Raw genomic sequence first — 27596 nt, forward strand, 5'->3', positions numbered from 1 at the left:
GTTAGCATTAGCATTAGTAGAGGCATTTGATGCAAGAAAGCAAGCTTATGCAGCATCAGCCAAAAAAAAGAAACCCACTTCCACTTCACCCCTCTGTTCGTTCAAAATACCTGTCCAGCTGAGCCTTAAACTTATTTAGGCTATCAACCTCCACCACAAGGGATGGAAGTCTGTTCCACCAACCAACCACCCGCTGGCTAAAGGCAAATTTCCGCACGTCTATCCTACATCTGTCTTTCCTCAATTTGAATTTATGCCCTCTCAGGTGATTTTTCTGAGCTAGAGGAAGAATCCCATCAGCATTGAGCATGCTTAAACCATTCAAGGCTTTATACACCTCTATCAGATCACCTCGCTGGTGCCTAGTCTCCAGACACTGTAATTTGCAAAACTTAAGTCTTTCTTCGTAAGAGCACCCCTTTGTTCCATTCACTAATCTTGTTGCCCTTCTCTGTACTCGTTCCAGCAGCTCTACATCCTTCTTGAAATGAGGCCTCCAGACCTGTATACAGTACTCTAGGTGTGGCCTGACCATTGCCTTATACAATGGAATAATCACCTCCTTATCCCTGCTGGAAAAATTCCTGTATATCATTGACAATACTCCATGAGCTACTCTTTCAGCCCGTCTACACTGCTCAGAGAACTTCATATCTGCCTGCACAATCACCCCCAAGTCCCTTTCATTCTCTACCACTGTCAGTGTAGTACCACAGAGTTGATACGTTGCTCTAGGGTTGCTTTTTCCCATGTGTAGTACTTTACATTTGTCAATGTTAAACTTCATTTGCCACCTCTCAGCCCATCTGCTCAACCTTTCCAGATCCTGTTGCAGCAGCATAGTGTCAGTAGTGTCCTTGACAACCCTGCCAACCTTTGTATCATCTGCAAACTTGGACATTAAGCTTGATATACCATCATCAATATCATTTATAAATACAGAAAACAATAATGGACCCAACACTGAGCCCTGAGGGACTCCACTAATAACATTAGTCCACGATGAGCAGTGTCCATTGATTACCACTCTCTGTCTTCTCCCCCTCAACCACCCCTTTATCCATAGCAGCAATTTGCCTCCAATGTCACACTGCTCCAATTTGTGTAGCAGTCTTCCATGTGCAACAGTATCAAAAGCCTTTCTAAGATCCAAGTATATAATATCAAAGTTATTCCCTGCATCCAGTTCTTTTGTGACTGCATCAAAGTATCCAATCAAGTTGGTCAGGCAAGACTTCCCCTTAACAAAACCATGCTGTGTCTGAGCTATAACTGAAGTCTTGTCTAAATGATCCTGCAGTGCTTCTTTAACCAGTGCCTCCATTAATTTTCCTGGAACAGAAGTTAAGCTCACAGGTCTATAATTACTTGTGTCAGCCTTTGATCCTCCTTTGTGAATTGGGGTCACATTTGCACATTTCCAGTCTATGGGTACCTCCCCTGAGTCCAAGGAAGCTCTCATAATTATGGCTAAGGGTTTGCTTACTTCCTTTGCTGCCTCCTTTAATATAACTGGATAGATCCCATCCACCCCGGGTGCCCTCATGTGTGAATGTCGATGCAAAATATTCATTTAGTTTGTTAGCTACCTGAGCAGGATCATCAACAGTTGACCCATCAATATCAAGTGGACCAATCTGATTCATCCCCTTCCTTCTAGAGTTTACATAAGTAAAGAACTCTTTGCTGTTTTTCTTTGCATCCCTTGCCAAGGATTTCTCGTAATCTGCCTTCGCCTGCCTAACCTCCTTTGTAACTTGGTTGCATATCAACTTGTATCTATCATAGGCTTCTGTGTCATGTGTTAATTTGTAAGTATCCCATGCATTTTTCTTCTCTGCCATATGCCTCATTAGTTCATCTGACATCCATTTTGGCCTAAACCTTGAACAATATTTCTTAGTTGGTATGTAAAGCCTAGTAGCTTCCAAGATAAGTTCTTTGAATGCTTCCCATTTTGAATTTGCTGTTGGTAACATCATCAGTTGGTCCCACTGTATAGAATTTAAATACTGTCTCAGTCCATCGTAGTCGCCTTTACGGAAGCAATAACCCTTCCCTTTACCCCTAATGGTAGTTACCTCTTTCAGTAAATCCCACTTCAGCACACTGTGATCACTGCCACCTAGTGGTTCATTTATCTGCAGATTCTTAATGCATGAAGAATCACTGCTGATAATCAAATCAAGAGTATTACTCCCTCTAGTTGCCTCCCGAACATGCTGATGTAGAAAACAATCATCCAATAAATCCACAAAAGCCCTGCTAGTGTGTGAGTAACCAGCCCCCAAATTCCAGTCAATATCTGGGAAATTAAAATCTCCCATTATAAAACTCTCTGATTTACTGGCCCACTCTATTTCCCTGTACAGTTCCTTATTATACTCATCAGAGTCATTAGGCCTATAGCACACTCCTACTCACAATTTTGATCTCCCAATGCTTATGTCACACCAAACTGACTCAACACTGCACTGTCCAGCGATGTCGACTGGTTTCACTTCCTTGGTTTTTATGTGTTTCTTAACTAATAGCATAACCCCTCCCCCCCTTCCTATCCTGTCTATCCTTTCTGTAGACGTTGTACTCCCCAAATTGCATTTCTGCATCCCTTATATCTGTGTGACACCACGTCTCTGATATCCCAACAATATCTGCCTTTGATGTTTTGAGCAATACCTCAAATTCATCAAATTTATTTACTAAACTCCTAGCATTGGTGTACACGCAAGTATACCTGCACCTGTTTCTATTCTTAGCTACCCTAACACAACCCATGTGTTTACTTGTACCGCAATGGCTCCCAGCAGTCTCTGAAATACCATGCATCTTGTTTTTCAGGCTTCTGCTCATTCTAATAGAAGCAGTGCAAGAATCTCTTTCACCTCTGCCAGTGGCTACTGTCAATCTATTGGTCTTTGTCTCCCCCCAAGCTAGCAGTTTTCCGACCCACCTAACACTGCCTCGATAGCCTCAGCAAATATTCTTGCACCCTTTCTATTTAAGTGTATCCCATCCCTGTAAAAGCAATCTCTCCTGTTAACAAGTACAGTCCAGGCTGAAAAAAATTCTACCCCTTGAGCCTTGCACAGTCTTTCCAGGGCCGAATTGATCGACAAGGCTCTCATCATATACTCCCTCCTATCGTGTCTGGGCAGAATTGCAGACACTTTGAAATTCAACCCTAATTCTCGGCTTTTGTTCAACAGTGACCTGTACTTGTTAAGTAATTCTGCCGGTCTCCTACTCTTAATATTATTAGTGCCAACGTGTACAACTATATCACCTTTTGTGCCCTTAAAAGATGATATTCGCTGTTGTTATCTAACGCATTGCAACAACTAACGCTTTGCAACAACAATGCGTTAGTTGGTATGTAAAGCAGAGTAGCTTCCAAGATAAGTTATTTGAATGCTTCCCATTTTGAATTTGCTGTTGGTCACATTATCAGTTGGTCCCACTGTATAGAATTTAAATACTGTCTCAGACAGTTTCTCTTCCACTTTGCTCTCAGTTATTACAAAATCATTCTGATGGGAACCTTCCACTTGTTCAGATTACGAACCTAAGGGGGCATAAATTCAAATTAAGAAAAGAGAGATGTAGAATAGATGTGCGGAAATTTGCCTTTAGCCAGTGGGTGGTTAATTGCTGGAACAAATTTCCATCTGTCGTTGTGGAAGTTGATAGGTTGAATAAATTAAAGAAGGAACTGAACAGGCATTTGGAGGGAATGGTGTGATTTTTTTTTTTTTTTGGCTGATGCTGCATAAGCTCATACATTTGCTCTCTTGCATCACCTACTACTACTACTACCATCGTAGTCGCTTTTACGAAAGCAAAAATCCTTCCCTTTACCTCTGATGGTAGTTACCTCTTTGAGTAAATCCCACTTCAGCACACTGTGATCACTGCCACCTACTGGTTCCTTTATCTGGAGATTCTTAATGCATGAAAAATCACTGCTGATAATCAGATCAAGAGTATTTCTGCTATTAGTTGCCTCCTGAACATGCTGCTGTAGAAAACAATCATCCAATAAATCACAAAAGCCTTGTAAGTGTATGAGTGAACAACCCACAAATTTCAGTCAATATATGGGAAATTAAAATACCCTATTATAAGACAATCTTATTCACTGGCTCACTTTATTTCTCTGTACGGTTGTTCATTATACACATCAGAGCCATTAGGCCTATAACACACTTCTACTCTCAATTTTGCTCTCTGAGTGCATATGCCACACCATATTGACTTGACATTGCACTGTCCACCCATCTCAACTGGCTGTACTTCCTTAGATTTTATGTGTTTCTTAACTAATAGCATAACCCTCCTCCCTTCTTATCCTGTGTATCCTTCCTGTACACATTGTACTCCCCAAATTCCATTTCTGCATTCCTTATATCTGTGTGACACCTCCTCTCTGATATCCCAACAATATCTGCCTTTGATGTTTTGACCAACCCCTCAAATTTATTAAATTTATTTACCAAAACTCCTAGCATTGGTGTTCACACAAGTATACATGCACTTGTTCCTTTTCTTAGCTACCCTAACACAGCCCATGTATTTACTTGTTCCGCGATGACTCCCAGTAGTCTTTGAAATCCCTGCACCTTGTTTTCCAGGCTGCTGCTCTTTCCAATAGAAGTAGTGCAAGAATGACTTTTACTTCTGCCAGCAGCTACTGTTAGTGTTTGATAAGTTTGTAGCCTCCATGTCCCTACGTAATTCCTGATGTGTGAATGTGGATGCAGAATACTTATTCAGTTTGTCAAATATCTGAGCAGGATCAACAGTTTAACTATCAATATCAAGTGAACCAATATGATTCTTCCCCTTCCTTTTAGAGTTTACTGAAGTAAAGAAGTCTTTGCTGTTTTTCTTTGCATCCTTTGCCAGCCATTTCTGGTAATCTGCCTTTTCCTGCCTAATCTCCTTTGTGACTTGGTTACAGACCAGCTTATATCTATCATAAGCTTCCATGTCACCCATTAATTTATATGCAGCCCATGCATTTTTCTTCTCTGCCACTTGTCTCATTAGTTCATCTGACATCCATTTAGGCTAAATCTTGAACAGTATTTCTTAATTGGTATGGTAAGTCTAGTAGATTCCAAGAATACTTCCTTGAATTCTTTGCCTTTAGAATTTGCTGTTAGTAACATCATCAGTTGGTCCCACCATATAGAATTTATAAACTATCTGAGACCACTGTAGTCACCTTTAGAAAAGCAAAAATCATTCCCTGTACTTAATGATGGCATCTATTCCCAAGGTGGGGGACTTTTTGCCTGCACATGTGTTTGCACTGTATTGTTGAAAAATGTTTTTTTTTAAATAATTTATTTGAAAAAAATAATTTTTATATAAAATAATAATTATCTTATATAAATACAAAATAATAAAAAATAATAAATACAAAATAATTATCTTTATCATTAATTATTTGCTACATTAAAATGCAGGTTTTGTAGAAATAAACTATTTTAGTCATCTGAGAACTGATCATAACAATTATTGCACAAAATGTTAGTTTCAGTGTGATTTTTACAAACAATTTTACCCTAATTTGATCATTGAATCTTGTTTTTCATTAGTCTGTCTTTCTTGCATGTTTGCAACTGTCTTCAAGGAAATTTAGCATCTCTTCCTCAGAACAAGGTTTTCAAATCCAGGGTCTGTTGAAAACTTATTTTTTAACTTTACTCCGAGAATATTTTCCATTGCTGCTGTTGCCGACTTTGGAAGACTACTTGTATTTTGTGCTTTTACTTCCACTAGTGTCTAATTAGTTCTTGGCCTAATTCCAGCAGAATGAGTCTTTGTATGTTGTGTTTTTTTTAATTCCATTTCAGAATATTTAGGATAAAAATTGTGTAGGCATTCAATGCAGCTATATCAACTAAGGAGAAAAATAGTGACAGTGGCCATCATCTTGTTTTTCTTTTTACCGAAAACTGTCGCACCATTTGATCAGTCATATCCACCCCCCCCCCCCCCCTTTAGTTTCATTATAATAGAGATTGATCATAATTACTTCATTTCAGTGTCATCTGCATATTGAGTTGATAGCATAATCAAATTTTTTGTAGGATTTTTTCCGGTAATATACGAAACAAGAGTAATAGGCGGTTTCCAGAATTTGGCAGAGTAAATGCAAACTTTGAACAATACAGTTCACGGCCTTGTGTATTTTTCAATTCTCCTGGTATATTTTTTCAATTTTGTTCCATTGTTCCAACAATGGTTAGTCCATCATTTTGGTATAACTCTTCGGCTAAATCAATAGATGTGTAATAACGACCTAATGTTACATTTTGGCCACTTTCCTTGATACACTCTACAAGGCATTTCACAACCTATTTTGGACCATGCTTTTCATGCTTCGCTCATCTTTTCCTGTACACATTTCCATTTTCAAAACATAGAGTTTTTGCATCTGTAAGCATGCATATGAGCATTCCATATTTACCAGGTTTTTCTTTTAAAAAAATATTGAAGGGCATCTCTGTATAGTGACAGCATTTCATCAGATGTTGTGTGGAAACCAGGTTTTTTTTTTTTGTAAATAAGCTATTCATATGTTTGAAAATGTCACGGAATGGAGCAAGCTTATCGTGTTTTCATGTTTCACTTCTAGTATTCTTGTCATCAAATCTGATAGCTTTCAATATTTCAATGAATATATTTTTGCTCATTGCACCAATATAGATATTTCATCCAAAAGCACTTGACCATAAATTATGAAATGATAATTTTGTATGATGATTGGCTTCCATTACTATCAGAATGCCTACTCAGTAGCAATAATTTTCTCAACACCTTTTCTCTCTGCTTCATCATTAGTAAACCAAACAATTGTATCTATAATTTCTGTCGCAAGAACTTTTTGATGGCATCTAACACATTGTTCGTTTTACCTTCATTTGTCAAACCTTCTCTAAATCGAACTATATTTTGTGGATCTGTAAATGTATGATTTGCTCTTGGTACAACTGTGCTATATTGACGTCCGCCTTTTGCAGTCAAAACACTTTCATGTTGATTTGATAAACAATCTTTGTCATCAGATGATTCTTGTGATTCTGTCTCACTCTACCATGTTGATTTCATTTTCACTTTCAGAAACATCTTCCAGATCACTATCGTAACAGTCACTTTGTTGAAGAATCTCTTCAACAAAGTGACTTTTATGATAGTGATCTGGAAAGTTAAAAGTATCCTATCTCTTGCACTCCCTTTTCACTAGTGATCCGAAGGGCACAGTAATAAATTGCTCAACTGAGAGATAAATGTGTAGATATGTTTCAAAATACAGTTTCTGTAAATTACTTCTTGTATAAATGAGGTTTTTATCATTGCTTATTCTTGATTATGTTTAATATAATTTAATTTGTGTGTGTAAGTAGCAGTACCCATGTCAAATAAAAATTGGTAACATCTAATTCCAAGGGGAGCAAAAATTGCCCATGCTAAAATATGTACCTGTTTTTCTGAAAAAAAGTAAGATTATTTTAAGCACAGTTATAGTACAATGAAATACATACCTTAAATGACAATTACACTTACTTTAGATATTTTTCAATGAAAACTTTAGGAGATACAGAAAGAATTAAAAATTGCAGGAAATTTTGGCATTCCCCCCCCCTTGGGAGTTCTAGGGTTACGTAAATTCCACATCAGTACACTGTGATCACTGCCACCAAGTGGTTCCTTTATCTGAAGATTCTTAATGCAGAATATTTGCTGCAGGTTATCAGATCAAGAGTATAACTCCCGCTGGTTGCTTTTTGAACGTGCTGCTGCAGGAAACAATTATTCACTAAATCCACAAAAGTCTTGCTAGTGTGAGTGACCAAACCACAAGTTCCAGTCAATAGCTGGGAAGTTAAAATCTCCATTATAAGACATTCTGATTTACTGGCCCACTCTATTTCTCTGTACAGTTGTTCATTGTGCTCATCAGTCAGAAGGCTTATAACACTCCTACTCTCATTTTTTCTTTCCCATTGCTTATACCAAACTAACTCAACATTGTGCTGTCCATCCATGTCAACTGGATGCACTGCCTTATATTTTATGTGTTTCTTAACTAACAGCATAACCCTGCCTCCCTATCCTGTATTTTCTTTACACCTCGTACTCCTCAAATTCCAATTCTGCATTCCTTTAACTGTATGACACCATGCCTTTGATATCCCAACAATATTCACCTTTGGTGTCTTGAGCAGCACTTCAAATTCATACAATTCATTTGGTGTACATTCATATTTGGTGCACATTTTTGTGGACATGCAAGTACAAAGGGTACTAGGAAAGTTTTGCAATATGACGCAACAATGAATCACAGGAAGCTGCTTGTTGCTGCATGTTGAGACATGTTCATACGTGCATAGTAGCCGCCGCGCCCAAGTCAATGGGCTCAGTTATTCATTAGTAGTGAGAGTGTAAAGTGCTTGTGATGGCATCGTGGTCACGAAATGAGATAAGGACAGTTTTGCGGTATAATTTCGTGTGTGGTTTAACCATAGACCAGTGCTTAGAAGAAATGACTCTTGCACTAGATGATGATTGTCCACATCGTACAACGATATTCAGGTGGTATAGAGAATTCCAAAGGGGAAATTTCACTCTGGAGGATTCTGAGAGGCCGGGAAGGCCATGAACGTCAGTTACGGAGGAAGACGTTACTGCTGTGAGGAAAATGCTTGACGAAAACAGGCGAGTGACCTACCAACAAATAGAGGATACTTTGGACCTAAATGCACCAGCAATTCGTTCGATTCTGCAAGATCACTTGCACGTGAAGAAACTTTGTTCTCTCTGGGTGCCGCATCAACTGACTGAAGAGCAGATGACACGACGTGTGACTTGGTGCCGGGAGATGTTAAAAAAGTTTGATAAGGGACAACCTCGGTATGTGAACAACATCGTGACAGGTGACGAGACTTGGCTGTACTATTACTATCTGCCGACCAAGGCTCAAAACAAAGTTTGGGTCTTTGATGATGATGACACACCCGTAATTATCAGAAAATCCCTATCTGTAAAGAAGAAAATGATAGCTGTATTTTTCAAATCGAGTGGAATTGTGGAACGTGTCGTTTTGGACACGCAGAAGACAGTCACAGCTAAGTGGTATACTGAACAATGCCTGCCTAAAGTCATTGGATCTATGAAGAACCTGCGGCCAAAGTCAAGAATGGACACCTGGTACCTCCATCACGATAATGCTCCAGCTCACCGCGCCAAAGCCTGCACCGAATATTTGACCACGACAGGACTGAAACTTCTCGAGCACCCTCCCTACAGTCCAGACCTTGCTCCCTGCGACTTTGCACTGTTCCCGCATGTGAAAATGAAGCTAAAAGGGAGGCGGTTTTCCAGTGATGAGGACCTTCTACGGGCTTGGGACAACGAGTTTGCTTTACTCCCTATTGAAACTTGGCAGAACTGGTTTAAAGATTGGTTTCGGAGGATGGAGAGGTGTATTGAATGTAGAGGAAATTACTTTGAAAAAATTAAATAAACAAAGCTGCATTGCAAAACTTTCCTAGTACCCTTTGTATATATGCACCCGTTCTTACTCTTAGTTATATTAGCACCACCCATCTGCCATGCATTTACTTGTTCCATGATGACTACCAGCAGTTCTTGAAATCTCCAGTACCTTGCTTTCCAGACTGCTACTCATTTTGTTCCCTTCTGCTCACTGTTGTTCCTTTCACCAGCATCATTGCCCTTCTCGGCACCTGTGTTCTAGTAGATCCACTTCCTTCTTAAAGTGAAGCCTCCAGATCCAAGTTGCAACCTAACCATAGCCTTATACAAAGAAATAAACACTTTCTTATTCCCTGCTAGTAAAGTGTCTGTATATTATTGATGAAACCCCATGAGCTGTTCTACCAGAATTTCTGCACTGCCCAGAGAATTGCATGTCTGACTGTGCAATTATCCCCAGATCTTTTCATTTTTCATTACCTTGATTGGTTGATAAGTTACTCTGGGGTTAGTAGTAGTAGTGGCATGTGATGCAAGAAAGCAGGTGTATAAGGTTATGCAGCATCAGCCAAAAGAAGAAAAAAAAAAAAAAAAAAAAAATCCCACCATTCCCTCCAAATGCCTGTCCATTTCCTCCTTAAATTTATTTAACCTATCAACTTCCACAATGACAGATGGAAGTTTGTTCCAGCAATTAACCACCCGCTGGCTAAAGGCAAATTTCCACACATCTATTCTACATCTGTCTTTTCTTAATTTGAATTTATGCCCCCTTAGGTTCGTAATCTGAACAAGTGGAACGATCCCATCAGAATTCAGCGTGTTCAACTCATTCAAGGCCTTATACACCTCAATCGGATCACTGGCTAGTCTCCAGCCCTGCAATTTGCAGAACTTAAGCCTCTCTTGGTAAGAGGATCCCTGCATTCCCCTCTTGTTGCCCTTCTCTATACATGCTCAAGCAAATCTACATCTTTCCTAAAATGAGGCCTCCAGACCTGTACGCAGTACTCAAGGCGTGGCCTGACCATTGCCTTATACAGAGGGACAATCACCTCCTTTTCCCTGCTAGCAAAATTCCTATATATCATTGACAAAACCCCATGACCTGCGCTGGCAGCCTGTCTGTATTGCTCAGAAAACTTCATATCTGACTGCACAATTACTCCCAGGCCTTTTTCATTTTCTACCATCTTAAGTGTAGTACCACACAGTTGGTACATTTCTTACACAGGTTACTTCTACCCATATGCAGTACTTTGCATTTGTCAAGGTTAAACTTCAGTTGCCACTTTTTAGCCCATCTTCCCAAATTATCTAGAGCCTGTTGCAGTAGCACACTGCCATTACTTTCATTAAAAACCCTGCCAACCTTTGTATCATCTGCAAACTTAGACACTAAGCCTGATGTACCTTCATCTATATCGTTGATAAATATACAAAACAACAGAGGGCCCAACACCGAACCCTGTGGAACTTCACTAATAACATTAGTCTACGAAGAGCAGCAACCATTAATTACCACCCTCTGTCTTCTCCCACTCAACCATCCTTTTATCCATTGTAGCAACTTACCCTTAATACCATTCTGCTCCAATTTGTACAATAGTCTTCCATGCGCAACAGTGTCAAAAGGTTTCCTGAAATCCAAATATATGATATCAAAATTATTTTTTGCATCCAGTTCCTTTGTAACCACATCATAATATCCTATCAAATTTGTCAGACAAGACTTTCCCTTAACAAACCCATGCTGTGTCTGAATTATTGCTGCAGTCTTGTCTAGATGATCCTGCAATGCATCTTTAACCAGTGACTCCATTATTTTATCCGAAACAGAAGTTAAACTAACTGGTCTGTAATTACTCGTGTCACCCTTCGATTCCACTTTGTGAATTGGGGATACATTTGCACATCTCCAGTCTGTGGGATCCTCCCCTGAGTCCAAGGATGCTCTCATAATTATGGCTAAGGGTTTGTTTAGTTGCTTTGCCACCTCCTTTAATATAACTGGATAGATCCCATCCACCCCAGGTGCCTTTCTTATGTTTAACTTCAACAATTTCTCCTCCACTTTGCTCTGAATTATTGCAAAATCATTAAGCACCCTGCTACAATTTGATAACCTGCTGCTATTTTCAAACCTTAATAACTCCTCATGTGTGAATGTAGATGCAAAATACTCATTCAGTTTGTTTGCTATCTGAGCAGGATCATCAACAGTCGAGCCATCGATATCAAGTGGACCAATCAGATTCATTCCTTTCCTTAGAGTTTATATAAGTAAAGAAATCCTTGCTGTTTTTCTTAGCATCTTTTGCCAAAGATTTCTCGTAATCTGCCTTCGTCTGCCTAACTTTCTTTGTTACCTGATTATTCTGGGTTTAGTGATCGTTAGTGTAATTCCGTGCATTTACTAGTGGAGGAAATGACAGTTTTAAATTTCAAATGTTCAGGTTATTGAAATCTGTTGAATGTGCATGCATCTGTACTGGTGAATAAATATATTAAGCTATATTACAAGTTCTTTTAATGGAATTTTACTTAGAATGGAAATCCAACAATGAATATGAACAAAAATTTGTTGAAACTTCCCTAATGATAACCATCCATCCAAAGTTGAAATTTTTGGATGGATGGTATAATCGTGTGCGGATCAAATGGGATAAGGAATAATCATTTGTCTAATGTTATGTTTAGATGACATTAGAGAAACAATTTTTAAAAAATTTTGGAAAACTCAACATTCAAAAAGATTACACTACAATTTGAAACTTAAATATGAAAGTGTCTGCAATTCTACCCAGACATGATAGAATGGAGTATATGATTAGAACCTTGCACAATCACTCCAGTTAACAAGCACAAATCCCTAATGATTTGTGCTTGTTAACTGAAGAGACTGTTTTTATAGGGATGGGATACACTTAAATAGAAATGGTGAAATAATATTTGTGTGAGGCTGTTGAGGCACTGCTAGCTTAGGGGGGGGGGATTCACAAACTAATAGATTAACAGTAACTGTAAAAGGGGGCCTGACTATCAGGCCTGATTTACTGAGTTTCTGTATTTCTTCACACAGATATTAGGTGGAGATGGCATATGCTTGGGAGCCACCATAAAAAGGGAACATATACACATACCTCTCATGGCCCGAGGTTATTTTACCATTTATCCAAACAACTAAATCTGATCGAATTTCAAAATTTTACAAACTAAAATCCAGAATTTTAATTGTCAGAAATTGAAAGTTTTAGTATTATTATTATAGTTAGTTTAGTTAGAGATTATGTAAAAAAACAAGTTTTTTTTTTTTTTTTTTTCACTTTGCTAATTTAATTGCCATGAAGTTGTATTTATAGGAGTGTTTGGAACAAGTAGTCAAAGCAATACCTCATGCAGTTTATCAGTTAAGAGGGGACTTAGAAATGGTTGTTAATGATCACGATAAATTACAGGTAATTCAAACTGTGTGCAGATATTTTTAATTTTGTACCTTTTCTGAGTGATTGTATTGTGAGTTTATACTTTCTTTTTTTAAAATCTAAAAACTGTTGTCTTTAATAATGTTTTTAAATGAAAATGATATGTGTTTTGCCTGTGAAAAATGTTCACACTTTTCACAGCTGAGCTATGTTAAAGCATGATTGTTGGACTTTATTTTACACTGATTTTATTCTTAGAAAAACAACTGCATGCGTACCTGTACACACGAAAGATGTTTTATGTCAAACATCTTTGAAGAAAATCAGAACCATTTCAAAATTGAATCACTAGAACCGAAGTTATGAGCGATGTAAAGTTTTATTCTCACACCCGCTACTTACTCTACTGAATCAGTGTTATTAACATTAGCATCATACTTCAGTCTGAATAATTAGTATGAACAATTTGTAAAATAATAAGAGGAGTTTACCTCAATGTAGTACGTAGAACACTTCCGTGTGATACTCGCCAAAAATTAAAACGAGAAAATCGAAAACTTACATTAGAGTAAAAAATAAATAATTAAAAACCAATTAACACAATTCAAATCAATTTAATACAATTAAAAATCAATTTAACGCAATTAAAAATTAAAAAGAATCTAACAAATATTCAAAACGATTTTCCTTCCTGAAGCTGACAACGCTTTTCGACCGCATGTCGTGATCGCAGGAATGAAAATTACCGAATAAGGTTGAACCTGAAACTCAAATAGTGATTATTTGTCTTCACGCATGTGCGTAAAGGTCGACGCATCAGAGATCAAATTATGGTGGCCAAACATTAACAGAATTCTCGTGTAATTTAATTTCTACGGTTTATGCAATTAATAGTCGCATATAATTATGTTGAACATTAAATATTTTGGCCTCGTTAAATAAAAATGTATGTTTCTCATTAATGGCATGAAAGGCTAATTCTGATGCTGCTGAACGAGAAGCATGAACTCAGGCTTCATGTTGATTTCCACGAATATTCAGAGACAATCGCGTCGAACCTTGGTATTAGCATTAGCATTAGCATTAGTAGAGGCATATGATGCAAGAAAGCAAGCTTATTCACCATCAGCCAAAAAAAAAAAAAAAAAGAAAAAAGCACAACCACTACTCCCATTTCACCCCTCCGTTCATTTGAAATACCTGTCCAGCTGAGCCTTAAATTTGTTTAGGCTATCAACTTCAACAAGTGATGGAAGTCTATTCCACGAACCAACTGCCCGCTGGCTAATGGCAAATTTCCGCACATCTATCCGACATCCGTCCTTCCTCAATTTGAATTTATGCCCTCTCAGGTGATTATTCTGAGCAAGAGGAAGAATCCCATCGGCATTGAGCATTCTCAAGCCATTCAAAGCCTTATACACCTCTATCAGATCACCTCGCCGATGCCTAGTCTCCAGACTCGGTAATTTACAAAACTTAAGCCTTTCTTCGTAAGAGCAACCCTTTGTTCCATTCACTAATCTTGTTGCCCTCCTCTGTACTCGTTCCAGCAGCTCTACATCCTTCTTGAAATGAGATCTCCAGACCTGTATACAGTACTCAAGGTGTGGCCTGACCAATGCCTTATACAAGGGAATAATCACATCCCTATCCCTGCTAGAAAAATTCCTGTATATCATTGACAAGACACCATGAGCTACTCTTGCAGCTCGTCTGCACTGCTCAGAGAACTTCATATCTGCCTGCACAATTACCCCCAGTTCCTTTTCATTCTCTACCTCTGTCAGCGTAGTACCACAGAGTTGATACGTTGATCTGGGGTTACTGTTTCCCATATGTAGTACTTTACATTTGTCAATGTTAAACTTCATTTGCCACCTCTCAGCCCATCTGCTCAACCTTTCCAGATCCTGTTGCAGCAGCATAGCATCAGTAGTGTCCTTAACAACCCTGCCAACCTTTGTATCGTCTGCAAACTTGGACATTAAGCTTGATATACCATCAACTATATCATTAATAAATACAGAAAACAACAATGGACCCAACACTGAACCCCGAGGAACTCCACTAATAACATTAGTCCACGTTGAGCAGTGTCCATTGATTACCACTCTCTGTCTTCTGCCACTCAACCATCCCTTTATCCATAGCAGCAATTTGCCTCCAATGCCACACTGCTCCAATTTGTGCAGCAGTCTTCCATGCGCAACAGTATCAAAAGCCTTTCTAAGATCCAAATATATAATATCAAAGTTATTCCCTGCATCCAGTTCTTTTGTGACTACATCATCGTATCCAATCAAATTGGTCAGACAAGACCTGCCCTTAACAAAACCATGCTGTGTCTGAGCTATAACTGAATTCTTGTCCAGATGATCCTGCAGTGCTTCTTTAACCAGTGCCTCCATTAATTTTCCTGGAACCGGAGTTAAACTAACAGGTCTATAATTACTTGTGTCAGCCTTTGATCCTCCTTTGTGAATTGGGGTTACATTTGCACATCTCCAGTCTATGGGTACCTCCCCTGAGTCCAAAGAAGCTCTCATAATTATGGCTAGGGGTTTGCTTACTTCCTTTGCTGCCTCCTTTAATATAACTGGATAGATCCCATCCACCCCAGGTGCCTTTTTTATGTTTATCCTCAACAATTTCTCCTCCACTTTCCTCAGTTATTAGAAAATCATCTAGCTCATTGCCAATGTTTACTTCACCTATGACATTCCCCTTCCTGAATAACTCCTCATGTGTGAATGTAGATGCAAAATACTTGTTTAGATTGTTAGCCACCTGAGCAGGATCCTCAACTGTTGAACCATCAACATCCAGTGGACGAATCTGATTCATCCCTTTCCTTCTTGAGTTTAAATAGGTAAAGAACTCTTTTCTGTTTTTCTTTGCATCCTTTGCCAAGGATTTCTCATAATCTGCCTTTGCCTGCCTAATCTCCTTTGTGACTTGGTTACAGACCAACTTATATCTATCATAGGCTTCCATGTCACCCATTAATTTGTATGTATCCCATGCATTTTTCTTCTCTGCCATATGTCTCATTAGTTCATCTGACAACCATTTAGGCCTGTACCTTGAACAATATTTCTTGGTTGGTATGTAAAGCCTGGTAGCTTCCAAGATTAGTTCCTTGAATTCTTCCCATTTTGAATTTGCTCTTGGTAACATCATCAGTTGGTCCCACTGTATAGAATTTAAATACTGTCTCAGCCCATCGTAGTTGCCTTTACGAAAGCAAAAACCCTTCCCTTTACCTCTGATGGTAGTTACCTCCTTGAGTAAATCCCACTTCAGCACACTGTGATCACTGCCACCTAGTGGTTCCTTTATCTGCAGATTTTTAATGCATGATGAATCACTACTGATAATCAGATCAAGAGTATTACTCCCTCTAGTTGTCTCCCGAACATGCTGGTGTAGAAAACAATCATCCAATAAATCCACAAAAGCCTTGCTAGTGTGTGAGTGACCAACCCACAAATTCCAGTCAATATCTGGGAAATTAAAATCCCCCATTATAAGACTCTCTGATTTACTGGCCCATTCTATTTCCCTGTACAGTATCTTATTATACTCATCAGAGTCATTAGGCCTATAGCACACTCCTACTCTCAATTTTGATTTACCCATGCTTATGTCACACCAAACTGACTCGACACTGCCCTGTCCATCAATGTCGACTGGCTTCACTTCCTTTGATTTTATGTGTTTTTTAACTAATAGCATAACCCCTCCTCCCTTCCTATCCTGTCTATCCTTTCTGTAGACGTTGTACTCCCCAAATTCCAGTTCTGCATTCCTTATATCTGTGTTACACCATGTCTCTGATATCCCAACAATATCTGCCTTTGATGTTTTGAGCAAAACCTCAAATTCATCAAATTTATTTACTAAACTCCTAGCATTGGTGTACACGCAAGTATACACGCACCTGTTTCTAATCTTAGCTACCCTAACACAACCCATGTGTTTACTTGTACCACAATGACTTCCAGCAGTCTCTGAAATATCCTGCATATTGTTTTTCAGGCTTCTGCTCATTCCAATAAAAGCAGTGCAAGAATCTCTTTCACCTCTGCCAGTGGTTACTGTTAATCTTTTTGTCTTTGTCTCCCCCCAAGCTAGCAGTTTTCCGACCCACCTAACACTGCCTCGATAGCATCAGCAAATATTCTTGCACCCTTTCTATTTAAGTGTATCCCATTCCTGTAGAAGCAATCTCTCCTGTTAACAAGTACAGTCCAGGCTGAAAAAAATTCTACCCCTTGAGCCTTGCACAATCTTTCCAGGGCCGAATTGATTGACAAGGCTCTCATCATATACTCCCTCCTATCGTGTCTGGGCAGAATTGCAGACACTTTCAAATTCAACCCTACTTCACGGCTTTTTTTCAACAGTGACCTGTACTTGTTAAGTAATTCCGCTGGTCTCCTACTCTTAATATCATTAGTAAGATTAACATCATTGGTAAGATGAGTCGCAATCACCGCAAGAAAAGGCGCCTCCGTAGCCAGGTGGGAAGGAGCGGCAGTGCGTAGAACACGCTTCTTGATTAGACCGGGGTTCGAGCCCGTCACCACCAAATACGGAGGATGCGGAAAGGTCAGGGAATGACCACCGCATATCCCGGAGCAATATGGCCTTAGTTGCTAATGCTCCTAAAAAAAACCAAATAACAATAATAACCGCAAGAAATGTTGTATACCAGATCATAAATTTGTGTTGCGAACGCGGAAAGAACCAAGCGATTGTTCAGTATAGTGTTCATTTCCGTATTGGCCTGGCCACAATTTTAAATTCAGTATCATTAAAGAATCTATTAAGCTGTTTGTGCCACTGTTCAACATATGGGACAGAAATAAAGTATTTTTTGATATTACTATTGTTGGTTGGTGTAGTATTTTGTATCCTCCCTTAGCCTGTACCCTAATTCGGTTTATTGTGGCAAGGGGATAACCCCTGTTTAAGAACCTGCTAGTTAATATTTGTATTTCTGAGCCCAAAGCAAATTCCGTCGTTGAATATTTATAGGCATTTAGAAATTGATTAAAGATAAATGATATTTTGTAGGTGAATGGGTGATAGCTATTATAATATAGAAGCATACCGGTGTTTGTAGGTTTTCGATAGATGCTAAATTGGATTTTATTCGAGTCTCGAGTAAGCGTGAAATTTAAAAAGTTTAATGATTTTGTATCCGTATTCTCCCTTTCCAATTTAAATTTGAGTCTAGAAGGAATATTATTAAATGAATATAAAATGTCTTGGATAGTACTACTATCAGTAATAATTAGAACATCGTCTAAATACCTCACATGTATGTGATACGGGGTTGAAAAGGTGTGAAATGTATATGCTCAATCGTTGAGAGATAGATCTCTGAGGTTTGAGCCACTCAGGCTCAAACCCATTGGCAATCCAAAAATTTGTTTGTACACCTTGTCTCGAAAGGTGATATAGTTGGGCTCAACTAACAGTTTAATTAAGTGAAAAATTTCTTTAATAGATAGCTTCATATAACTATTTACATAAGAACACCCATAGAGAGTTTGAAAGGATATTTATGAAGGATATTTTGACATTTCTGTTCTGTATGCTACATTGGCTATTGTGTATGGTTCAAAAATGACACAAAGAAACCAGCTGCTAAAACTGCGCCAATTATGTGTACTGCATTTCCCAGTGTTGAATTCGATGGGATCCTTGTGTGTAATAGCTGCAGGATAACTTAAGAATAACACACCACACCAACACCATTGCTATCTAAGTCGAACAGCTTTGTCTACCCAGAAATTCCATTGCATTTACCGAAGTTGGATTTAGTGACAAAGAGGCTTATTTCTCCTTGCTTACCGTTCATGCAAATAAAGCACCTGAGACATGCATATGAACAATACAGCATTTTGGGCCAACTGATCAATGTGCCTGTTTCAGTCGTGATCCATTGCTGGCCAAGGGAGATTGACTGAAACAGGCACGTTGATCACTTGGACCAGAATGCCGTATTGTCCATATGCATGTCTTGGATGCCTTATTTGTGCATATAAAATGCAAGAAAATACAAAAGTCCAGCTATTTCATCAGGTTAGCTCCCAAAGAAACTTTGGGCAAGCACCAAAAAGACTCCATCGCAATGATTGACAAGTTAGTGTCTGGCTTTCAAATACATAGGCAAAGAAACAAAACTGACCCTCTAGGTAAGTAAGAAAACAAGTGGTTAAAGCGTTGCTTCAATATTTGGTTCACACACCTCTCTATCGATTGTATCAAATCACGATAGATCAGTCATTTTTGATGACAGTCATACGGAAATTAATTTGGCTAAACCATTAGCATTAGTAAGGGCACATGATGCAAGAAAGTAAGCTTATATAGCATCAGCCAAAAAAAAAAAAAACACACACACACCACTTTTCATTTCACCCATTCACTCACTCCAGATGTTTGTCCAGCTCTGCCTTGAATCTGTTTAAGCTATCAACTTCTACAACGACAGATGGAAGTTTATTCCAGCAAACAACCACTCGCTGGCTAAAGCCAAACTTCCGCACCTCTATCCTACAAATGTCTTTCCTCGATTTCAATTTATGCCCTCTCAGGCGATTATTCTGAGCAAGAGGAAGAATCCCATCAGCATTGAGTATGCTCAAACCATTCAAGGTTTTATACACCTCAATCAGATCACCTCGCAGGTGCCTAGTCTCCAGACTGTAATTTGCAAAACTTAAGCCTTTCTTCATAACACGGAAAAAGGGCAAAACTTAAGCCCTTTTTCTATTCACTAATCATGTTGCCCTTCTCTCTACGCATTCCAACAACTCTACATCCTTCTTAAAATGAGGCCTCCAGACCTGTATATGGTACTCAAGGTGTGGCCTGACCATTGCCTTATGCAAGGGGATAATCAGCTCTTTATCCCTGCTAGAAAAATTTCTGTATATCATTCACAAGACACCATGTACTACTTTTGCAGATCAGAAAACTTCATATCTTACAGCACAATTACCCCTAGATCCTTTTCATTCTCTACCACTGTGAGTGTAGTACCACATAGTTGATACGTTACCGTGGGGTTACTGCTTCCCATATGCAGTACTTTACATTTGTCAATGTTAAACTTCAGTTGCCACCTCTCAACCCATCTGCTCAACTTTCCTAGATCCTGTTGCAGCAGCGTACTGTGATTAACAATTCTGCCGACCTTTGTATCATCTGCAAAGTTGGACATTAAGCCTAAAATACTGTCATTAGTACCATTAATGAATACAGAAAACAACAATGGACCCAACACTGAACCCTGGGGGACCCCACTAATAACATTAGTCCATGAAGAACAGTGCCCATTGATTACCACTTTCTGTCTTCTCCCACTCAACCACCCCTTTATTCATAGGGGATGAAGCAATTTGCCTCCAATGCCACACTGCTCCAATTTGTGCCCATGACCACCAAATACGGAGGATGCGGAAAGGTCAGGGAATGACCACCGCATATTCCCGGAGCAATATGACCTTAGTTGCTAATGCTCCTAAAAACCAAAACAACAGCTCCAATTTGTGCAGCAGTCTTCCATGTGGAACAGTTTCAAAAGCCTTTCTAAGATTCAAATTTATGAAATCAAAATTATTCTTTGCATCCAATTCCTTTGTGACTGCATCATAGTATCCAATCAAATTGGTCAGACAAAACTTTCCCTTAACAAACCCATGCTGTGTCGGAGCTATAACTGAAGTCTTGTCTAGATGAACCTGCAATGCTTCTTTAACCAATTCCTCCATTAATTTCCCTGGAACAGAAGTTAAACTAACAGGTCTGTAATTACCTGTGTCTCCCTTTGACCACTTTGTGGACTGGGGTCACATTTGCACATTTCCAGTCCATGGGTACCTCCCCCGAGTCCAAGGAAGCTTTCATAATTATGGCTAAGGGTTTGCTTACTTCCTTTGCTGCCTCCTTTAATATAACTGGAAAGATTCCATCCACCGGTGCCTTTCTTATGTTTATCTTCAACAATTTCTACTCCACTTTGCTCTCAGTTATTACAAGATTATCTGGCTTACTGCCAGAGTTTAATACACCTCTGACATTCCCCTCCCTGAATAACTCCTCATGTGTGTGACCGTAGATGCAAAATATTCATTTAGTTTGTTAGCTAACTGAACAGGATCATCAACAGTTGAAGCATTGATATCAAGTGGACCAATCTGATTCATTCCCTTCCTTCTAGAGTTTACATAAGTAATGATCCCTTTGCTGTTTTTCTTTGCATCCTTTGCCAAAGATTTCTCGTAATATGCCTTTGCCTGCCTAACCTCCTTTGTGACTTGGTTACAGACAGCTTATATCTCTCATACGCTTCTGTGTTACCTGTTAATTTATATTATTATTATAGCTATATGGTACAAGGAAGCCTGAGGTTTTTGCTGCACCAGCCGAAAAAAAAAAATTCCCGAGTTACCTTGAGAGAGAGAGAGAGAGAGAGAGAGAAGTAGAAAAGAATCACCAAGAAAGAAGAATGATGATATCCAGCTCAGGACCCTGGGTGTGCCAAGCTTATACTCACCAGATGTTAGCCCCTGGGATTAATATATCTCATGTACTTTTCTTCTCTGCCACATGTCTAATTAGTTCATCTGACATCCATCGAGGCCTAAATCTTGAACAGTATTTCTTAGTTGGTATGAAAAGCCTAGTAGCTTCCAAGATATGTTCTTTGAATGCTTCTCTTTTTGAATTTTCTGTTCATAATATCATCAGTTGGTTCCACCGTATATAATTTAAATACTGGCTCAGACCACCGTAGTTGCCTTTACGAAAGCAAAAACCCTTTCATTTACCCATGATGGTAGTTACCTTTTTTGAGTAAATCCAACTTCAGCACACTGTGATCACTGCCACCTATTTGTTTCTTTATCTGCAGACGCTTAATGCATGAAGAATCACTACTGATAATCAGATCGAGGGTATTACTCCCTCTAGTTGCCTTCCAAACATGCATACGAGTGACCAACCCACAAATTCCAGTCAATGTTTTGGATATTAAAATCCCCCATTATAAGACACACTATTTCTCTGCATAATTGCTCATTATACTCATCAGATACATTAGGCCTATAACACACACCTACTCTCATTTTTCCTTTCCCTAGCAGTTTTCTGACCCACCTAACTCTGCCTCGATAGCATCAGCAATATTCTTGCACTCTTTCTATTTAAGTGTATCCCATCCCCTAGAAGCAGTCTCTCCTGTTAACAAGCACAGACCAGACTGAGAAAAATTCTATCCCTTGAGCCCTGCAGAAGATGACATGAGTGAATTAGTTCCGATCGAGGAAAGTGTGATGAGACTTTCTTCGAGAAAGCCTAACAGACGACATTGTTGTGGAGCAACGATAAATATCTTAAAATCGCCCTAGGGGAAACTAATGTACTGCAGAGCTTACTGTTTGATGAGCATGCAGAGGAACTGTCCTTTTCCTGCAATTATCTTGGACAATTCAGAACATTCAGAGAGAATTTACTCAGATGATCAACAAGTGACTCTTTGATGGTGGCTTTCAAATACATAGGTAAAGATACAAAACTGACCTGCTAGCAAGTTCAGTCCAAAGAATATACATTAATAGAAAACAATTTGGCCTTCCTAAGTACAATTTCAGATTCGACCTACTACTGGGCTCAACATAAGCACGACCTATTCACCATGATTAGACAGCTCAGTAAACCTCAAATGTTCTTGACTCTGAGTGCCAGTGAAATTGGTTGGCTGCACTTGCTTCAACGATTGTACAAGTTACAGAATAAGGGGCAGAATATTAGTGAGGATGATGCAAATGACATTGACTTCATGCAGAAGGCGATACTATGAACGAAGACTTGTAACTTGTGTGATATACTTCAAGAAGATTGTGGATGTAATTATGGACATATTGCCGTCAAAACGTTATAGCCGTTTGGTCAATTTTACATGGTGAAATTTTTCATGCGCATGGAATTTCAACATTGTGGTAGTCCACACATGCACATTTTGCTGTGGCTAAATAACGCTCTCAAAGAATCCTTTAGATGAGAGCAAAGAAGACACCATCGCAATGATCGACAAGTTAGTGTCTGTCTCCACTACTGAGGCTTTGTTGAGCCTCCAGCTTCAAATCGACAGAATTGTGCCGACACATTATTTTGCAAGATTGAAATGACATGACGCAGAATTGGCATTTCCCTGTCACAATATCATGACAAATTGGTTTTGCTTCAGTCAGAAATTTGGTATGTGCTGCCAAAGATGTTTTCACATCAGTAAGTTCAATAAACTTATATATATGTTATTTGTGAGGTTTTTGTGTCAGTAATTTTCATGAAATTGCTCACCTGTCTTGCGAATAGCTGCATAGATAGAGCTAGCAAGTATATATATATATATATTGTAGTTAAAAGTAATTGTCTGGCTTTTAAGCTAACAGGAGGCAAAATCAGGAAGTTAATTAGGATAGAAATAGACACTTCTGCCCTCATATTACACTAATAGCTCAGAGTGTGGAAGAAGTTTAGTAGTAGGAAAGTAAACAGTATACGATCGAAGAAAATACAGCTGGTTATTATCCGGGCACGAAATTTCCCATCAGTGTTAGTAACAGCCTGGACATGTTAGCTATATGCATTCGGAAGTGGTTGTCTGTATGCACCAAAATTTATAATTAAAATTATACTTCAAATTACAGTTCTATTTAAATTTACTGTATACTCTTATGCTTATGCTTATGTTTTTATTTTTTAAAACTAAAGTTTTAAACTTAAATTAGTGGATAACTGGCTGATATATGTGAAATGGTATCTCTTTAGGATGCTACACCGTTTCTTTATTGCAGCCAAATATGCTGAAATAGTCCATATATACAGCCTTTAACATTTCAATAGTTTCCTGTATATATACTTTAGTGTTGTAGCCAAAAAATTATTAAAACGAAATGAGTTTTTTAAGAGTTTATTTAAATATGTACAGGTAAGTGTGGCATTTCGGAATACATGTAAATATTACTGGTAGCATTAACTTTTCGTGAATTTTCAAGGATAATGTAAATTATATACGTACTTTGTAGGATGAAATAACTAAATGGAACCGGATTACACAAAATATATAAAAATGCATAATGCTTTTTTCCTTTTTTGCAAAATCTCTATAAATAAAGAAGTGTTTGATAATATATTCAATTTGATGATTCTGTTTAGCAGTTCCCATGGTTTACATTTGTAGGGTACTTGGCATATGGGAGAATTTTTTCACTTTTAAGCAAAATTTGATTTTCAGAAGATCAATATTCACGACAGACTGAATACACTTGGATTTATATGTGGCAACATCACTGCACTAAGTGGTGACATCAAATTTACACATGAGCAACGCTCGTTGTAGACAGCGAGTACTTTCTTCAGTTCAATAGAAATAGAGCTAATCCCAAGAACTAAAGCAAATGTATGTGAACTTATGTTCCAGAAGATAGATAGTAATAACATACACATTCTGGGTCATAGATTGGACTAACACCGAGCTAGAAGATATCATGCGAAGGACAAGGACAATGAAGACCAAGAGTTGCCAACACCACCCGAAGTCAGCAGTGGAGAGAATAACAATACCTCGGAAAGAGGGAGGAAGGGACCTGACAGAACAACAGAAAACAGCAATAGGTAACCTGAAAAATTACTTCGAGAGCAACACAGCACTACTCCACCAGGCTATAAGGAAGATAGATAAGAGGTATACCCCACTCAACATAAGCGAGGAAACTCCTCTCGCCCAAACGGTACAAGAAACGAAGATAGAAAGATGGGCAAAGAAGACACTACAATGACCTCCATCAAGATCACATCGATAACATTGCTTCCAATGCATGGCTCACAAGCAGCACGCTCTTCCCCGAGACAGAAGGATTCATGCTGGCCATCCAAGACCAGGTAATCAACACCAGAAACTATAGAAAATACATCGCAAAGGAGCCCGGAATGTCAGATTACACATGTTGACATGCTACCTGGCCTCAGAAAAGATCCAACACACCACTGCGGGGGTGCAAGCAAGGTGATCACCCAGACTGAGTACACTCACAGACACGACCAGGTAGCCAGGATAATCCATGAGAAGCTAGTGAGGAAATACCAGTTGACCAAAGAAAGTGTACCATACTACAAGTACGAACTCCAGGCAGTACTAGAAACCCGAACCCACAAGCTGTACTGGGACCGCGCCATAATAACGGATAAGACCATTGCGCGCAACAGACCGGACATAACCCTTGTGGACAAGATGGAAAAGGCTACCTACTTGATTGACATAGCGGTGCTGAACATTAGCAATGTCCAGAAAACCCATGAGGAAAAAATTAGGAAGTACACCAACCTGAGACATGAGATCAAGGAGATGTGGCATATGCAAGAAGTATTATCAACCATCCCAATCATCATGTCAACAACCGGTATGGTACCAAAGATTCTACATAACAGCCTAGCAGCAATAGGTCTCCCAGAGAACACCTACAGGGAACTCCAGAAAGTCACAATCCTGAACACCTGTAGGATAGTCAGAGATTTCCTCGACCAACAGTAACACCAGACATTACAACCACCCTGTGTACTTGGCAGCAGTACCCGTCACGGAGTGGAATCCCCCAATCAGGGAGAAATAATATAAGAGAAACAACAATAATAATAATAATGATTTAAAATTGATTTAATCCTTACTTAGTTGCTTTGTTCTAATAGGTAATATAACACTGTCAATTTCATATGATATTTCAGATGTATTCACACTATTTGTGGATCCATAAGTCAGATAATTCTGCTCCTTTACATATATCGATAACCCACTAATAGAGATCATGATATGAAATCTGATTAGATGAAGAATGCTGTTGTAGAGCTAGCAAAAGAAAAGAGTCTAAGACTCAAAGGTAGGAAAATAAGCATACAGAAATAATGGCATTTTGTTTACCCACAGATCAAAAACAAATTAAGACACCAGCTCAAGCAGTAATGAAGTTTATTTACGAAATTATTATTTTATTATTATTATTACTAGCCATATAGTGCAAGAAAGCCTGAGGCTTATGCTGCACCAGCTAAAAAAAAAATTCCAAGTTACCCTGAGAGAGAGAGAGAGAGAGAGAGAGAGAGAGTCACAAGTAGAAGGGAATCACCAAGAAAGAGAAGAATGATGATATGAGAAGGAACTGAATTGAATGGTGTAAGAAATAATCAGATTCACAAAAAAAGATTGATTTTGTCAGATTTTTCATATATTCTGTATTATATATACGGTGCCCTATCATTAATATCCAGATACCTGTATCTCTACAAATAACCTTTATTTACAAGAAAACTAATAGTGCATGCTGAATCCTTTATTATAGGATTGCATCTCTTGCATCCATAGAACAACCCTCTCCATTGTTTTTTTTTGCAAATGTCCTGCAATATTTTCTACCATTTGGCCTTCAAAGAGACAACCAATTCATCTCGTTTTTTTGTAAGTCTCTCATCATATGCACCTGATCCATTTCATCCCAGAAGTTCTCGATGGGATTGATACCAACACTCCTGTTGGCCTATCCAACTTTTTGATGCTCATGCCCTCAAACCAGTCTGTACAATGCAATAGTATGATGTGGAGGGCCTTCCACTGAGACAGAATGTCAGGGAAGGCCCATACCTGATACAGGTATGGGCCTTCCCTTACATGCTGCCTCAATGTAGGTTATGTATTATTGTCCAGGCTGTTTAGATAGACCTCAGCATTCATGATCCGGTGCTATATTATTTTGGTTTGGCTGACTAGAGGTTGTTTTGAACAAAATTTGGTGCTTCCACCAAAATTTTGTTGGGACAATACATTCTGGCAGGTAGTTTTATCCAGGCCTGGCAATCAGACTGGTAGACCATGTGCTGTGACTCATCATTCCAAAGCACAGCTTTCCATTGATCTATGATCCAAGAATGGTAAGCCATATAAAAAATAGACAGCACCTGGCATTAATCAGAGTGGTTAGTGTATTATGGACAGCTGTACAACCATAGTAACGACATCAACTTGCCATATAGTACAAGAAAGCCTGAGGCTTATGCTGTGCCAGCTAAAAAAAAATTTCCAAGTTACCCTGAGAGAGAGGGAGAGAGAGAGAGAGAGAAGGGAATCACCAAGAAAGAAAAGAATGATGATATGAGTAGGAACCAAATTGAATGGTGTAAAAAATAAACACATTCACATTCACAAGTTCATTCACTTCTCTGCCATATATCTCATTAGTTCATCTGACATCCATTTTGGCCTAAACCTTGAACAATATTTCTTAGTTGGTATGTAAAGCCTAGTAGCTTCTAAGATAAGTTCTTTGAATGCTTCCCATTTTGAATTTTCTGTTGGTAACATCATCAGTTGGTCCCACTGTATAGAATTTAAAAACTATCTCGTAAAGGTGACTATAGTGAGACCACTGTAGTCACCTTTATGAGAGCAAAAACCCTTACCCGATGGTAGTTACATCTTTAAGTAAATCCTACATCAGTACACTGTGATCACTGCCACCTAGTGGTTCCTTTATCTGGAAATTCTTAATTCATGAATACACTGCTGATTATCTGATCAAGGGTATTACTCCCTCT

The 27596-nt window shown here is 38.7% G+C and overlaps 1 protein-coding gene across 1 annotated transcript in view; it reads left to right on the top strand.

Moving 5' to 3' along the window:
* Nucleotides 1-27596, top strand: part of cin (Molybdenum cofactor synthesis protein cinnamon) — a 321839-nt gene that overhangs the window by 128127 nt on the left and 166116 nt on the right. Inside the window, exon 8 of the mRNA XM_090376470.1 lies at nucleotides 12870-12965. Coding sequence (XP_090232596.1) covers nucleotides 12870-12965 — 96 coding nt within the window. The remainder of the gene's footprint in view (nucleotides 1-12869; nucleotides 12966-27596) is intronic.

The sequence above is a fragment of the Mastigoproctus giganteus genome, chromosome 6 (assembly GCF_048544385.1).
Source record: "Mastigoproctus giganteus isolate SK-2022 chromosome 6, ASM4854438v1, whole genome shotgun sequence".
Classification (NCBI taxonomy): domain Eukaryota; kingdom Metazoa; phylum Arthropoda; class Arachnida; order Uropygi; family Thelyphonidae; genus Mastigoproctus; species Mastigoproctus giganteus.